This window comes from Thunnus maccoyii, chromosome 22 (assembly GCF_910596095.1).
Source record: "Thunnus maccoyii chromosome 22, fThuMac1.1, whole genome shotgun sequence".
In the NCBI taxonomy this organism is placed as follows: Eukaryota; Metazoa; Chordata; class Actinopteri; order Scombriformes; family Scombridae; genus Thunnus; species Thunnus maccoyii.
Genome location: NC_056554.1, coordinates 8175564 through 8190030, shown reverse-complemented (window position 1 = coordinate 8190030; position 14467 = coordinate 8175564). Strand labels below are relative to the sequence as shown.

The following is a 14467-nucleotide window of genomic DNA, read 5'->3' as shown; positions in this document are numbered from 1 at the left end:
GCTTTGCAAACATTTTAAGAGGAAGAAAATGCATCATTTCACATTTGTCAAGCCTCAAAGATACACACAATGCATTTTGGTGTGTAACACTAAATGTAAACAGAAACTTTGTTTACAGCAAAACTCCATAGGACACCTTTAAACAAAAAACAATTAGATAGTAATGACCTTTAAAAGTGGAATGTTTTTTGATTTTTATGCAATATCCCTTTAAAATACATCCACCGCACCACAAACATCCAAAGTTTCAAAATGCAAGAAAAACACCCACCACCAATCCAGTTCATTCCTCCCCTCATTAAGGTCTGTTAAAGGGGAATTCTGCTGAATTTCAGCACTCACATTATGGCCTCATACAGTTAACATGTGATGTGAATTTAAAATTCGAGCCAGCCTTCCCCTTTATGGTATCTGCTACACTAGTGTTTCTTCCATAATACACTACAGAAATATCCAGAGACATATGTATATATATAAAAACATTATCATCATCATCATCAGTAGTACTTAGAGTAGAGTAGAGTAGTAGTAGTAGAGTAACAAGTAAGAAGAAGGAACATTATTGTACTTTATATCATTATCATCATCTTCATCAGTGGTTTTTTAACCTTGAGGGACTTAAGGCTCGTCCTTTGGTGGAATCCGACAGAATGGGAGAGAAGTTAGCGCCAGAACCAGGTGTGTGTGTGAGACTGTGTCAAAAAGAAATTCATGTTCATGCGTGTATGAAATATTTTGGTGCATCAATTGATTGTTGGTGTGTGAGATTTGTTTTACCTGTACACACTCTCTGCCTGTCTCTCTGTAGCTCTGTCTTCTCATATTTACAGTAAATATGTACCTGCATCTGTGTGTATCTGTGTGTATGTGTGTGTGTGTGTGTGTGTGTGTGTCTGTCTGTCTGGTCTGTGCGGCAATAGTTTTGGGACATTTGTGTGAAATTGCTTCTTTTGTTTGTCAATGTATTGTGCTATCCACGCATGAAATAAGCATCTCTGACCAAAAGATAAATACGAGGCCACAGTACAGCCTTTGACAGTTGGTTAAATGTTAAGACAAGTTAGACACATGTTAAACTTGGTTAGTGTTGCACCAAAAGAGAAATTTCATCTCTTATTTTGAGGCTGATTTAAAGCAGGCCAGCCACCAATGTTTGGATACTGACCTGCAGCTTAATAAACTGCTGTTCATTAAAATGACAGTCTGCATTTTTGGACAATATTCATCTTCTGATCTGCAACATAATGTGTGTACAGCAAAAAGTGAACCAGTTTCACACAACTCGGTCAGAAAAAAGGTACAGTTTTTACGTTGGATCACCGAGTTTGTGCGCTTCTTTACAAAAAGCTACCACCTCGATGATACAAGACACAAAAAACTGTGGATTTATTTTGTACCTTTTTCTGTCTGAGCTTTCCCAACACTTTTACCATCAACTTTCATATCTTCTCCCTGTCCCCTAACCACCATGTTATCCCATCTCTGAGGAGCGGCATCTAGGTGGCGCTCTCCCCGGCTCCAGAGGAGGCCCCGCTGGGCTTGGGCTCGGGCTGGTCGGAGTGAGCCGTCTGCGGGGACGAAGGGGTCGGCGGGTCCCCTCTCTCGCCTCGCTCCTGGAGGTTGCGCTGGTTCCTGGCGGCCTCAGTGAGCATCTGCAGCCAGCGCTCCTGGTGCTCCTCAAGGCCTCGCCACAGCTCGGCGCGCTCCCTCTCTCGCTTCATCTCCCTGGGGAAGCAAGGTGAAGGGAAGAGGAGAAGAAGAGAGGGAAAAAGAAAGAGAGATGAGCTGTTAGAGGGAGCCTGATGAACAAGCTAATGATGCATCCGATGAACTGAAGGCAGCACATTTATATTTGTCTCCATTGTCAAGCAAAGGTTGTAAAAACTGTTGAAGTAAGAAGAGAGGAAGAGTATGGTTGGAGAAAAGACTGAAGAAGGAAGAAAAGTAAAGGTAGAAAGATACCAATATTATGATTCTATTTACAGTTGTTTAACACTCAAAATTAGCTCATTTGCTTTCTTAACGAGACTGAGATGAGAAGATCGACATCAATTTCATGTCTGTGTATTAAACATGGAGCTAGAATCAGGATGTGATTAGCCTAGCTTAGCATAAATTTAGTATCCCATTTGTTTAATCTGTACACAAACAGAAATATGAGGAACAACTTTATTAGTTGACCGACGCGTTTCGGCTTGTGGTCTTCATCAGGGTCCCTGAAACGCGCCGGTCAACTAATAAAGTTGTTCCTCATACTACAAATGTTGCGAGAGTTCTCATCTTTCTAGACTTATTTCCCTTCTCTGTGCACCTTGGAAGTAGGTGAAGTTGTGCCAGAGACCCTCACTCTGCATCACAAACAGAAATATAAAACCACAGACGTCCATGGTGGATTAATAAGCTCCAACAACTTCCCCTAAAATCACAAATTGTAATTTTACATTTCTCATTTCATACAGTTTAATCAAATTACATCAATCATGTAAATAAGTCAAATGTTGGACAGAGCCAGGCTGGCTGTTTCCCACTGCTTCTGGCCTTTATGCTAAACTACGCTAATTGGCTCCCGACGCCAGCTCTGCACTTAACACACAGACATGAAATTCATATTGATCTTTTCATCTCACTCACAGAAAACGAAGAACAAAGCATATCATTTTATTTCCCAAACTCAGAAAAGGGATAACGAATAAGCGGAATCATGATGTGACCCGTGTTGAAAAGATGACCTAAGCGATACATACTTACAAGGTGAAATATAATGTGACGTATAATGGAACAAATACCGTCTAAAACATGACTTAAGACTATTTCTTCCTCTTGTTGTCAGTGTTGTATCCAGTGACACAAATACACACACACACACACACACACACACACACACACACACACACACACACACACACACACACACAGAGTGAGTCATACTCACTTCTGTTTCTCCACTTTGTAGGAGGCAGTGAGGTCATCAAACAGCTTGCTGTTCATCTCCATGAAGGTCTTCAGCACGTTGTAGATCAGAGACACAATAGTCCTGCAGGGGTGGAGTTCATAAATAATAATGAATCTGGTTGATCATCTGTCCCACAGGATCATGGGTCAGGAGATAGAAATGAAAGGACTAGCCCTTGTTGGGACATGGGCCAGTTGGTCAATTTATCTGTTACCTAAATAATACTGTAGCACTTTGGTCTTTGTGTGTCTATCCATGCTAATACTTCAGGATACACTGATAGGATTCTCTTAATATACTGTATACAAGTTTGAAATCATAGCATCTGTGAAGCATAATGTTAAGTAATCTTCATAAACATTAGTAGTGGTGCTACTGTATAGTTCTACTTCACAACATTTCAGAGGGAAATATTGTACTTTTTACTCCAGTTACTTTGCATATTAAGACTTTACATTCAAAAAACATATGGTCAGTTAATAAAATATGATGCGATATTCTCGACTGATTAAATATATAAAGCAGGTAAAATTGGCTCCACCTTGACCAGCTACAACATTAAATTGCTGCTTACATGTTTATGCATCAGCAATAATAATGCAACAGCACATTATATATAATAATATAACACTCTGAAAGTGACAATTCTACATAATGAGTACTTTTACTTTAAATATTTAATTACAGGACTTCTGTACTTTTACTGTATTCTTTTTCCGTCCAAGGTTAAACCCAAATTGACCAGAAGCAGAAATCAAAAGCTACTATATGGTCAAAGTTGTGGCTTATATTTGTATGTACTAATGTGTGAGAGTGTGTGTTACTGACTGGTTCCAGTGCTCCTTGGAGACTCTGTAGAGGGTTGCAAATACCAGCGGCAGGATGACTTGACAGTTCTCCTCTATCAGACTGAGGATGTATTCGTTGTTCCAGAAGTAAAGAGCCCGCTCCGCTACCTAAAACAGACACAGAGAGAATAGTTGACTTTCATTTCTCGAAGTCCTGACAGGATTCTTTTTAATAGACTAGAGTTCACAGCCACTGTTGTTTGTTCTCTACAGTGACATAATAAATCTGGTTTCATAATATGGTTACACATTTCAGCACTGTTTAAATGAGCGGTGTTCACCTGGAAGTGAGGGCTGGAGATACAGGCTGCGATCTGTTTGAAGAGCGGCTCCTGGACCCGGATGAACTGAGATGGCTCGATCACGTCCAGGATCTCCTCGATCTCCCCCAGGAACATCACCTGGACACACACGACAACGCACACATCTTTTATTTGTGAAGAACACAACAGAGACATCCAAAGGGCTCGTGGAAGTACATTTTTAAAGCAGTCTCGGTCAGTGACTAACAGCTCTGTATTCCTTATCAGTCGTCTCACCTCTTTCTGCGTGCAGGTTTTTGGCCAGTACTTGAGCAGTCCTCTGATGATCTGCAGAGAAAACCCATTAAAATAAATAAACACTGCAGCAATTAGCTCAGCAGGGTAGCTGGCTGGCATCCATATGTACCATTAACACATATTCATACTCATGGCTAGTACATTATGAAATATGTCATTAACTTTGCACTTTGAGTCTCATCTTTAATGTACTGATGTTGATGAATGAAGCAAACTACAGCTAATACTCTAATCAACCTTTGACCGCATGAAGGTCTTTACAGCTGTAGGACTGACATTAATAATAGTGTTTGATTTTCTTGTGACTAGCTGTGATATTAAAGGATACTTCTTGTTTATTACAACTTGGGTCTTATTGTTGTAGTTTTGACCATCATTTTTATGATTTTTATGAACATTTTTAGTCACCAAAGTAACGGCTGACAGCTGGGAACACAGTAACATCACTACAACAAAGACCAACAGGGCAAGAAACACGAGTGTTCAGACACTCAGACAAGTTGTAAACAAGCCGACAGTTTAGCCAGATTATCTAAACCACTTTATTTGGAGGTAACACTGAAAATGAGCACACCTAAAATGTCTGTAATAATCCCTCATAGCACAGGAAAACTTTGCACACTAGGTCCACCTTGAACCAGGAAGTCAGCCTTTCAACTGTGTGGCTTTGCCATAATTTTCTCTTTAAAATAACTGTTTATCTAAAGAGTGTTTGTTAAATAGATTTTTAGATTTTGCCTACTTGGGAGCAGTGGATCAAGCTGAACACTTCATATCACTTTATAAAGTTAATATGACAAACGTGCAACCAAAAAATTGCCTATTTACACATTCAGTAGATATGACAAAGTCAAGTTCATAAGCTAGTTGCTAACGTCTGTCTGCCGTTTGGTGCTGGTACTGTGCGTTTATCAGAGCGTTTCTCTGACAGCTGTGGCTGGAAACAAGGTTAATGAGAGCGGTGAGCCAAAACTGTTAAGTTTCAGACCTTAAAATGAAAACAATGAGCTGAAAGATGCGGAAACGCTCCATAGAGCTGAGGTCCACTGCAGAGTTGGGTGATAATTCTCTTTGAGCTACACCTTTTACATTAGACATTTGATCCATTGGTCATATGAAAATATTGGTTAATGCAGCTTTAAAACTTGTATGATTGTTTCTTGACTTGCCAAAATTCTTTTGAGTGATGCCACTGTGTTCCCAGATCCCAGCAATTAACTTTGAAGCAAGTTTTAATAGACCAGAATCATCCATTCATTTTGATTCCCAACAATGTGGTAGAAAGTATGGTGAGGTGCAAAAATAAACTTACATATTCAGTCACAGTAGCATCTTTCTCCATAAACTGCACCACACAGTAGGCCAGCTGTAAGGACAGAAGAGACGTGGTGAGAACACACACACACAGCCACACACACACACACACATGCACACACGCACACACATACACACACACACACACACACACATACACACACACACATAGACATACACACACACACACACACACATTCCCTGAAGCTGACAAGGAGACAAGAGAGATCTTTGCACTTATCCCTCAGGATTACACACAGCTAAAGATCGGAAAGACAAGTTTTCCGAGGGGAGCTGCGTGTGTCACAAGTATGTATGTGTGTGTTTTTGTGTCTCCTGCAACATCAACTCTCGTCTCCTCTTATATGATCTGCAATCATTTCCTATTATTCAGCGAGTGTGTGCGTACACGTGTGTCTACATACTGTATGTGTGTGTGTGTCTGTGTGTTTTGCGGTTGCCCCCTCCACCCAGGCCGGTTGCCGTGGCGAGTGGGCACCGTGGCGACGGAGACTGTGTGTATGCGTGTGTTTACTTCGGAAGGAGTGATGTCACACAGACGAAGTCCCTTAAGGGCAATCTGAGATAGAGTTTAGACCTCTTGTCTCTCCCTCTCTGTCTCTCCTCTTCTTTCCTACTTATACTTTTGCCTTGTTCACATTTTCACTGTGCTGGTCCATTTTGTGACTTTCAGATAAGTTAGTCTTCAAAATAAAAGTATGCTAGACAGTCCAGTTTTATAGATACAGATCATAGATGTGTATTGTCAGATTGTTGTTGCTTTTCTCAACTTTTTGCATTTTTGTAGGACAATCAGATTTACTTTCTTTCTTCTCTTTTTTTTGTTTCTTTCTTTGTCTCGTTCCTGACCTGTAGCTGCAATGTCTCTCTGTCTGTCTGGCTTTCACATCTTCTGAAGCTTTCATCTCTTTTACTGTTTTTTCCCTCGTCTAATCCATTTTCCTTCTTACGGGGCACCTTTCATGTTTGTCTTCTCCTCTTGCTGCAGCCCTTACTTTCCTGTCCTTCACTCACACCATAACATGGTTACAGAGGCAGAAAGAAGGAGGGAGAGTAGGCTAAAAAAAGGGACTGGTGAAAGGAGGGATGTCAAGCTTGAATAAAAAGAAAAGCAGGAAAGAGAGGAGGATTAAAATAAAGGTACTAAGCGGTCAAACTATTTAAAGTATTAACAAGGCTTTAGAGAAACTGCCTGGGGTAAATATGATGTTGGATTCTGTTGTCAGGCCGGGCTTTGTGGGTGCAGGAGGCCGTTGTTAGGCTAAGGATTATGAACACTGCGGTCTTTTTTAAGGCTGAGATTTTACCAGTATTGATTTTTCAAGGTGACAGGTCAAAAATGGCTCTATTTTTGGATGAAGCCATTCTAGAGAGTTATAATGGTGGCATCTTGCTTGTACATTTTTTGCAGCCTTCACATCAAAAAGTAACCTTCCAGTGCTTTTACAATTCTTTAATCTACATTGTCAGATAGAAACATGGTTATTAACAATCTGTGAATGGTGGTTATGTTTCCCAAAGCCAGAACCGGAGAAAAAGGTTTGTGCAACACCAAGCCATGAAGGCAGAAACTCAGCAGAGGAGACATGCTGTCAAATTCCATGGTGCTACTGACCTACGAAAGCCTACAAAAGTTGTTTCGAGGTGTTCTTCCCCCTCCTTTTTCAACAAGCCAACTAACTGTTGGTTTGTCCATTGGTAATTTAAGACTCTTGTCCCTTTACAACATTCAACATTTGGGAGGACACATTGTGCTGTTCGTATTCTAATCGGAACGTAGCAGCTAGCAAGCTAAGCAAAGGTATGGTTGCTATCATTCGCACTGATTTCCACTGGACATTACTTATAAAAAGTGTCTAGCTAGTGATAGCTGTCTCTCTTCCATAGGTCCAATTATGGTGATAGCAAATGACCTGACTGTCAAAACTCAGAAACAAATAGTCCTTGAACTTCAGCACTCCATACGTTAATCTGTGAATCAAATCACGACATAGAGTAACTAACGTGTTAATGTCATGGAGAAATGTAGAGAGTGCTCAAATTACAGGTGGGATTAAGTTAACAGTGTCCGATTCTAAACTAGTTTACTGCCTGTGTGGCTGTGGCATTGTAAGTTAAGTGATATTATGAATTCTTCTTGGCCAATTAAATTATCAGTAGTGATTACTGGCTAACTAAATAACGCCCCTTAACAGTAATATAGGGAGCGCTGTCACTGCAGAAAAATATATAAAACTCATTTTCAATACAATTTTGACCAAAACTCAAAACAAACACCTATGATATATGAAGACTACTGGTTCCTTATCAAAAAATGAAATTCATTTTAAGTTCAACTTTAAAATAGGAGCCTCTGATGTGAGCTTAATGTGTGAATGCATTGCATTTGCTTTTTGCTATTTGAAAATCCAGGATTATTATTACTCAAACCATGTTGCGGCTACACACTTTAGCTCCAACAGATGTTATTTCATTACAGCGACATGAATAAAATTGAGCAAACCCTTCACAGACCACAGGAAGGATGATTCAGATGTATTTCACAGCGCTGAAATACCTTTAAGATGATTACAAGGTGCTGCTGTGATATCATATTTTGATATTTGGATCCAGATCTGGGTCACTGCTGCACAGCCACACCTACTGAGTGCAAAACTGCCGTCCACTAGCACTGTTTCCCCCGTGACCCTGTCAAACTGAGTGTATATGTGTGTGTTTGAGTGTGTGAATAATGTATGTGTGTGAACCACTGGGAGAGAGACGGGGAGGAGAAATGTAGGGCACGGTGATGCTGAGACCCAGAATACACACACACACACACACAAAACCACACACACACACTTCAGACCACTTTGTGGAGAACAAATTGTACCTTCTGCATAATCAAATAATGTGTGACACAAATAAAACACACACACACACAATAGACTGGTGACCGTCTGTATCATCAAATATTATGATAACCCAAACACACATACTCATACAGGCACACACACAAACCAAAGACACCAAAGGCACACACACACACACACACATACACACACACTGTGCATTCAAAGGTGAGTGCATCTCTCTGCAGGATTATCTGTGACTCAACTCTGCCTCCTAGTGGTTGATGTTGCATATTGCAGAAACCATTGACAATGATTTGTGCTAATACTTTGGCTTAGAGAGGGATTTGTGTACATATAGTTGATTTCTAAAGGTAAGAAAGACAACTGGCTCTCTTCTTCCTGGATTTTGTCCTCATACACATTTTATATTCAAGCCAAAAAGTTTTAGACTCTGCTAACAGTTGCATAAAACCCAAAAGACCAATCAAACTTTTCATTAAGAGACTGGTGATGCCGACAGTAACCAAATCCCAAATCCTACAACACAATTCAGACTAAAAGGTACAATTAATGATCCAGTAAACAAACAAGCCAATCTGATTCTATGGCAGGTGGAGAATTAAAACCTTCACTAAAGCAAGTTTAAATCAGGAGACAAACTGCAAATCCACTTTTATGAATGTAAGTAATCTGGGTTTCAGTTAAAAGTTTTGGTTGGCTTTCACAACCAAAATTTAGAGAGCTCTTTTGCTTGAAAACGGATGGAAATGATGTCCACAACATTGGGACAAAATATGAGCGTATAGCCTCAGTGTTGGTGTTAAAAAATCTATATAAACACGTGGAGCAGCGTTGTGATGTCACATCATGTCAAACATGAGTGTCACTGCTCCAACGGGGAAAATGGTCCAAGCTGATCCGAGCTAATGCTAACAAACATCAACAGAAACGAGTGGCAGTGGGAGCCATTCTTAAACAAAAATGTACAATGTCACTGACCTGTGCGTGGAAGATGGAAAGGGACTTTGCTGTGTGTAGCGGGATGAGAACTCGGACCAGGAACTGCTTATGTTCAGCTTTCAGAGGCAGAGCGAAGCCATTTATGATGCTGGAGGAGAGGAGAGGAGAGGAGAGGAGAGGAGAGGAGAGGAGAGGAGAGGAGATAATATGTCACAAAAAAATCAATCTAAATTTGTTTAGCCAAACAATGTTTTTTCCTCTTTTCTATCCCATTAATTACCTTATGACCCCTCAGATTTCTTTTGTTATCTGTTGGAGGGTTCACCAGGTTGTGAACCACAGATTTAGGGGAATATGTCAAATACTTGTACATGCTGATTAGATGCTTCAGACGATCCAGATCAGCTCTTACAGTGGTATTATCAAATTCGAGAGAGCTAGTACACATACTGAATATTGCAAACTTCCAAAAGTTTAATGAGGCAACAATTTTGACGATGAAGGTCTTTTTTAGGCAAAGATCCTGTCTTCTACAAGAACATCCAGTTTTCATACTCAACCATTGTGCAACAAACAGAATATGTTTTCATGATGTTAGAAGATTGTTGGAAGAGTATTTGAGGGTTCTGGAGATACCTTCAGAGCGACGTTAACTCTTGTTATATTGCTATTTTGCTATATTGTTATTTTGAAGAATGATGATTTTTTATTTTTCCAAAAATCTGATGCTTAACTGTTTGACTCTTTGACTCACTTTGTTCTTTTTGACTAATGGTGATACATGAGTTTATTACTATTTTTGCATTGTTTCCATTTCCAAGTGACTGGTGGTCTGCTCAGTTCACTACCACGCTGACTGAAATACTGTACTTTGCCTATGGAGGGCAAAATATGAGTAGAGGAAGAGTGGGAACTAAACTTGGAGAGCCTAAAACTAATTTAGCATCTCTCTGAGCTGTCATTTTGCACAAACTGCTCATCTGTCTGTCTGTCTGCCTTCATTTTCTAAAAGCATCTTTGTCTGCTTAATAGAACATTTCTTTGCTAATATCTCCCTCCTGACGTTCCTCTAATCTCTCTTTCTGCCTCCTTCTCACCCTTTTTTCTGAATATCTCTCTTCTTCCTCTCTCTCTTTCTCTCTTTCTCTACAATGCATCCTCCCTCGCCCATCTCTCTCTCCCTCTCTCGCTGTGTGGGAGGAGCTATAAATACCACTGTTACCACCAACATGAATACAAACCTCTCTCTCTCCTCTCCCGCTCTCCCTCCTCCTTCCTCCACGCCTGACTCACTGTTCACTCACTCATCTTCCATCCATCTCCATGTATCCCTCTCTCTCTCTCATCCCTCCCTTCCTCCCTCTTTTCTCGCCTTGGATTCAACCCTTCGCTCTACATTAACCCATCGTTCTCGAGCCTAAATCGAAATGACGCTTTAAAATATTAGAAGCAAAAAAATCATCTCCATAAAATGCACTAATTGGGAGAATCAGGGTAAAAGCCGCCATCAGTTTTTAATTTCATGTTTTGATCACTAAAGGAAGATGGAGGTGACAGGTGAGAAGGAGAGAATCAGTTTCTCCTCTCAGACCTTTATGTCGGGAACAATTAAATCAATCATAATACTTTTGCTGAAATATTCTGGCACTTACCAGCATTCAGACAAACTACTCAAGTCTCTCTAAATCTCTTTGAATCCGAGCCTCGTTTCAATTTTCTCCCTTTTCTTCTATGTTTAACATCAATACAGATTATTTACAGGCACGTCTGCCTCATTAGTGTCAGATATTGAAAGACAAAGACATTGCGCACAAGCTAGACTCTAGCCACCAGAATGCCCTTGAGAAAAATGAAAAATGTATTGGCTCCAATACTGATTTATTTACTTTCTGCTGTGTCTTCTTCCATCATCTTCTGTTTGGTTTGTCTTTCTCCTTTAAATTGTCGATGTCTTCTTTCAACACTATCAACACTTTTGTTTGTGTATCAAAAGCGACAGAAGTTTGTCAGTATCATGAGCTAATGTCACAGCTATATTCTCAGTCTCAACCTTGAGTCAGGATTGATAAAGTGTTATTATTGTTGAGAGATACATTTATTTCCTTCCTTTTTGAGAAGAACGCAAATAAGTACACAGACAGTAACTAATCTCTCCTTTTATGTAGTTTAACAAGGCTACCTAGAGCTAGTTTAACATGTAGCTAGGATTATTACTCAGCATCATAGTGCTAACAGCAAAAGCTAGCTGGTGAAAATGTTCTTTAGAGAAAGACACACAACTCTGAGATGAACAAAATGACAGTCATTCTCTGTGGTTGCTATAGGAGCAAGCTAACACTGTTAGCACTTGCTCGTTAGTTTAATGCTGAGTAATAATCCAAGCTCAGGCAAACTCCAGTCTCTCTGAAGTCTCTTAAGTCCAGCCAGCCTCTTTCAATTCCGTTATGTATAACAATAAGTGCACAGAAACATGTCTGTGTAATTATTAGAGGAGAGCTGATCTGTGATTTGAGCTCAGATTATTATGGCTCATTACTCAGAAGAGCCAACAGCAGATAGCTGGTTATTAAGAGTCACATCAGCAATTTGATTCTAAAAATGTTAAATCAAATTATGAGAAGACAACTAACAGTTTTTTCTTTGCAGTCGCTGAGTAACAATCTAAACTCATAGCCCAGTCTAGCTAGTTAGCCATTCATGCTTAACAATCAAGTCATAAATAAACTGTCAATAAGACAGTTTCAGACGTGTAATAGACTTGAGTATGAACGCAAAATGTCACATTTCCCAAAATGTTGATTAGTTTGCAATGAGGGAGGAACACAAGCTAGAGAATATCACTCATATTGTTTGTGTTCACCCTCCATTTTCTCTCTCTCTCTCCTTATCAGTTGTCGTCTTTCCATCTGTCATCTTTCCATCCTTGTTCCCATGGATTTGTGTGCGAGCATCGGCAAAGAGCAAAGACATGTTTATGAGTTTGGTTTCGTTCCTTGTCCGCCCTTCATGTCTTTCATCCTCATACTTCTGTTACAGGCCTCAGAGACAAAGCAACATACTACATAAAACTGAGTCATTTCTCATCTATGTCTTTAACCCCCTTCTTGTTTCTATCTCTCCTTCCTGCCACCTCCTACCTTTACTCATTTCCCTCCCTTTCTCATGCTTCATTTCTTGCTCCGTTGGGTTTTTCACCCGCAGTTGTCTTAACCTGATAAGACAGGGAGCGATTATAATTTGAAAAATGAAAACTGTATGCATACTGTTTTTGTGTTGAGCAGTTGCAGCGGTTGTTATGCTTTATCGACATTCTTCTTAGTTGCTTAATTTGCTGGGTTACCAGCTGTCCAGCTGTGTGTGTGTGTGTTTGTTATTCAGTTTTCTTCCTAATGCATTCTCCAGACCTTAACACTTCACCAAAGCAACAAAGTATGCTCTAAGGTGTGTGTTTGTGTGCTTGTGCGTACAAACCTGCCAAGGATTTCCAGCAGCTCTGCGACTCCGTTGAAGTGCTCAGTTTCATATATGAACCTAAAGAAACAACACACACAAAAAACACACATGACTTACAATTATACATTAGTAGATGAAGCAACTGTCTCCAGATCAGCAAAAGTAGAAGCAAGTAAAAAAGGACTACAGTCATTCAAATAGTAAAATTCCCATGGAATTCCCACCTCTGTGACCTCTGTGAGGTTATTATGTGAGAGAGAAACAAGAGAAACAGAAGGAAGTACACATGCAGTTAAGGAGATATGGTATGCTTATACTTTATCTTTTAACTGTCATAAGGCACAAAAAATGATACTGAAACCAATTAACTGAGATAGAAACAAAGCTCTCCTGTGCTTGAATTATATTGCAAACAGGATAAAAGACGACAATTCAGCCACGCTTGGTGACGGGAAAAGAAGAAACACGACTGTATATCACAGCAATCTTGTTAGTAAGAGCTCTTTCACCAATCATTTGTGTCTCAACATAATGATTTAGCTCTTACGATAGATGCGGGATAGAGATAAATGGCTGATACAGTGAGTGACATGACTGCAAATGTGCACAGTCATGTTTGTGTGTAGCCTGTGTATGGCAGGATATGTATCTGAGCAAGACAATTGATTTAAGGTCCCTTAAACGCTGGTACTCAGCTTGTGAATCTCTTGTGACAATAAGCTACTCATTCCCTGCTATCCTCCTCGTTCTTTCTTGCGCCACATTCAAGCCAAATCATACAAATAATAATCATAAGCAGCCCAGTAGGAAAACTATCAGCCTTCACAGTGTCATGGTTACAAAGCCATCAACACTAGCTTTCAAATTTCAGAAAAATCTAATATTAACACTATATTGATTCAGCTCAGTATAAAGGAGATGGATGCTGTTTGTTTGTATCTGGTTTTACTTGTTCAAGGCTCCCTAAAAATATATAAAACAATGAAAATAGTTAATTTCTGTTGTGACTACAAGGCTATCGAGCTTTACCTGTTCTAATGACATGGTATGAATGCAGCTTTAATCTCAGCAGCCAATGATAGTCCTTCATGACAATAAACATGAATTCAAATATCATGTTTAAAGTAAGAATCTTCCTGTTTAATGCTGTAAAATCATCATTATTTGAAAAAACTGCATTACGGAGGTCACAAAGGCAGCTCTGCTCCTTGCTGATGCTTTTTCTTTGTTGGGTAATGTTTGATTTATTGATGTTGAAATGCTATAAATATCGCCTTTAAACCCCGAGCATTGGATTGGTGGATTGCTGCCTGTACCTGAGGAAGATGTTGTTGATCTGTTTGCGGATGTAGGCTCGGAGGCCCAGTAGTTTTCCATAGACACGGTGCAGGATGGTCTTTAGGTACTCCCTCTCCCTGGGGTCCTCACTGTCAAACAGCTCCAGGAGCTAAACATGCACACACATGATATAATTGCAAACACAAATACAGCATTCACACTCTAATCTTCTCACTTTTGCAACCA

General features: G+C 39.9%; 1 protein-coding gene across 1 annotated transcript in view; it reads right to left on the bottom strand.

The window, feature by feature from the left end:
* Nucleotides 1-874: 874 nt before the first annotated feature.
* Nucleotides 875-14467, bottom strand: part of ppp2r5b (protein phosphatase 2, regulatory subunit B', beta) — a 40250-nt gene continuing 26657 nt past the window's right edge. Inside the window, exons 5-13 of the mRNA XM_042401605.1 lie at nt 14260-14390; nt 12962-13021; nt 9530-9638; nt 5674-5727; nt 4341-4391; nt 4083-4202; nt 3782-3909; nt 2933-3034; nt 875-1725 (exon numbers count right to left, since the gene is read on the bottom strand). Coding sequence (XP_042257539.1) covers nt 1497-1725; nt 2933-3034; nt 3782-3909; nt 4083-4202; nt 4341-4391; nt 5674-5727; nt 9530-9638; nt 12962-13021; nt 14260-14390 — 984 coding nt within the window. The 3' untranslated portion in view covers nt 875-1496. The remainder of the gene's footprint in view (nt 1726-2932; nt 3035-3781; nt 3910-4082; nt 4203-4340; nt 4392-5673; nt 5728-9529; nt 9639-12961; nt 13022-14259; nt 14391-14467) is intronic.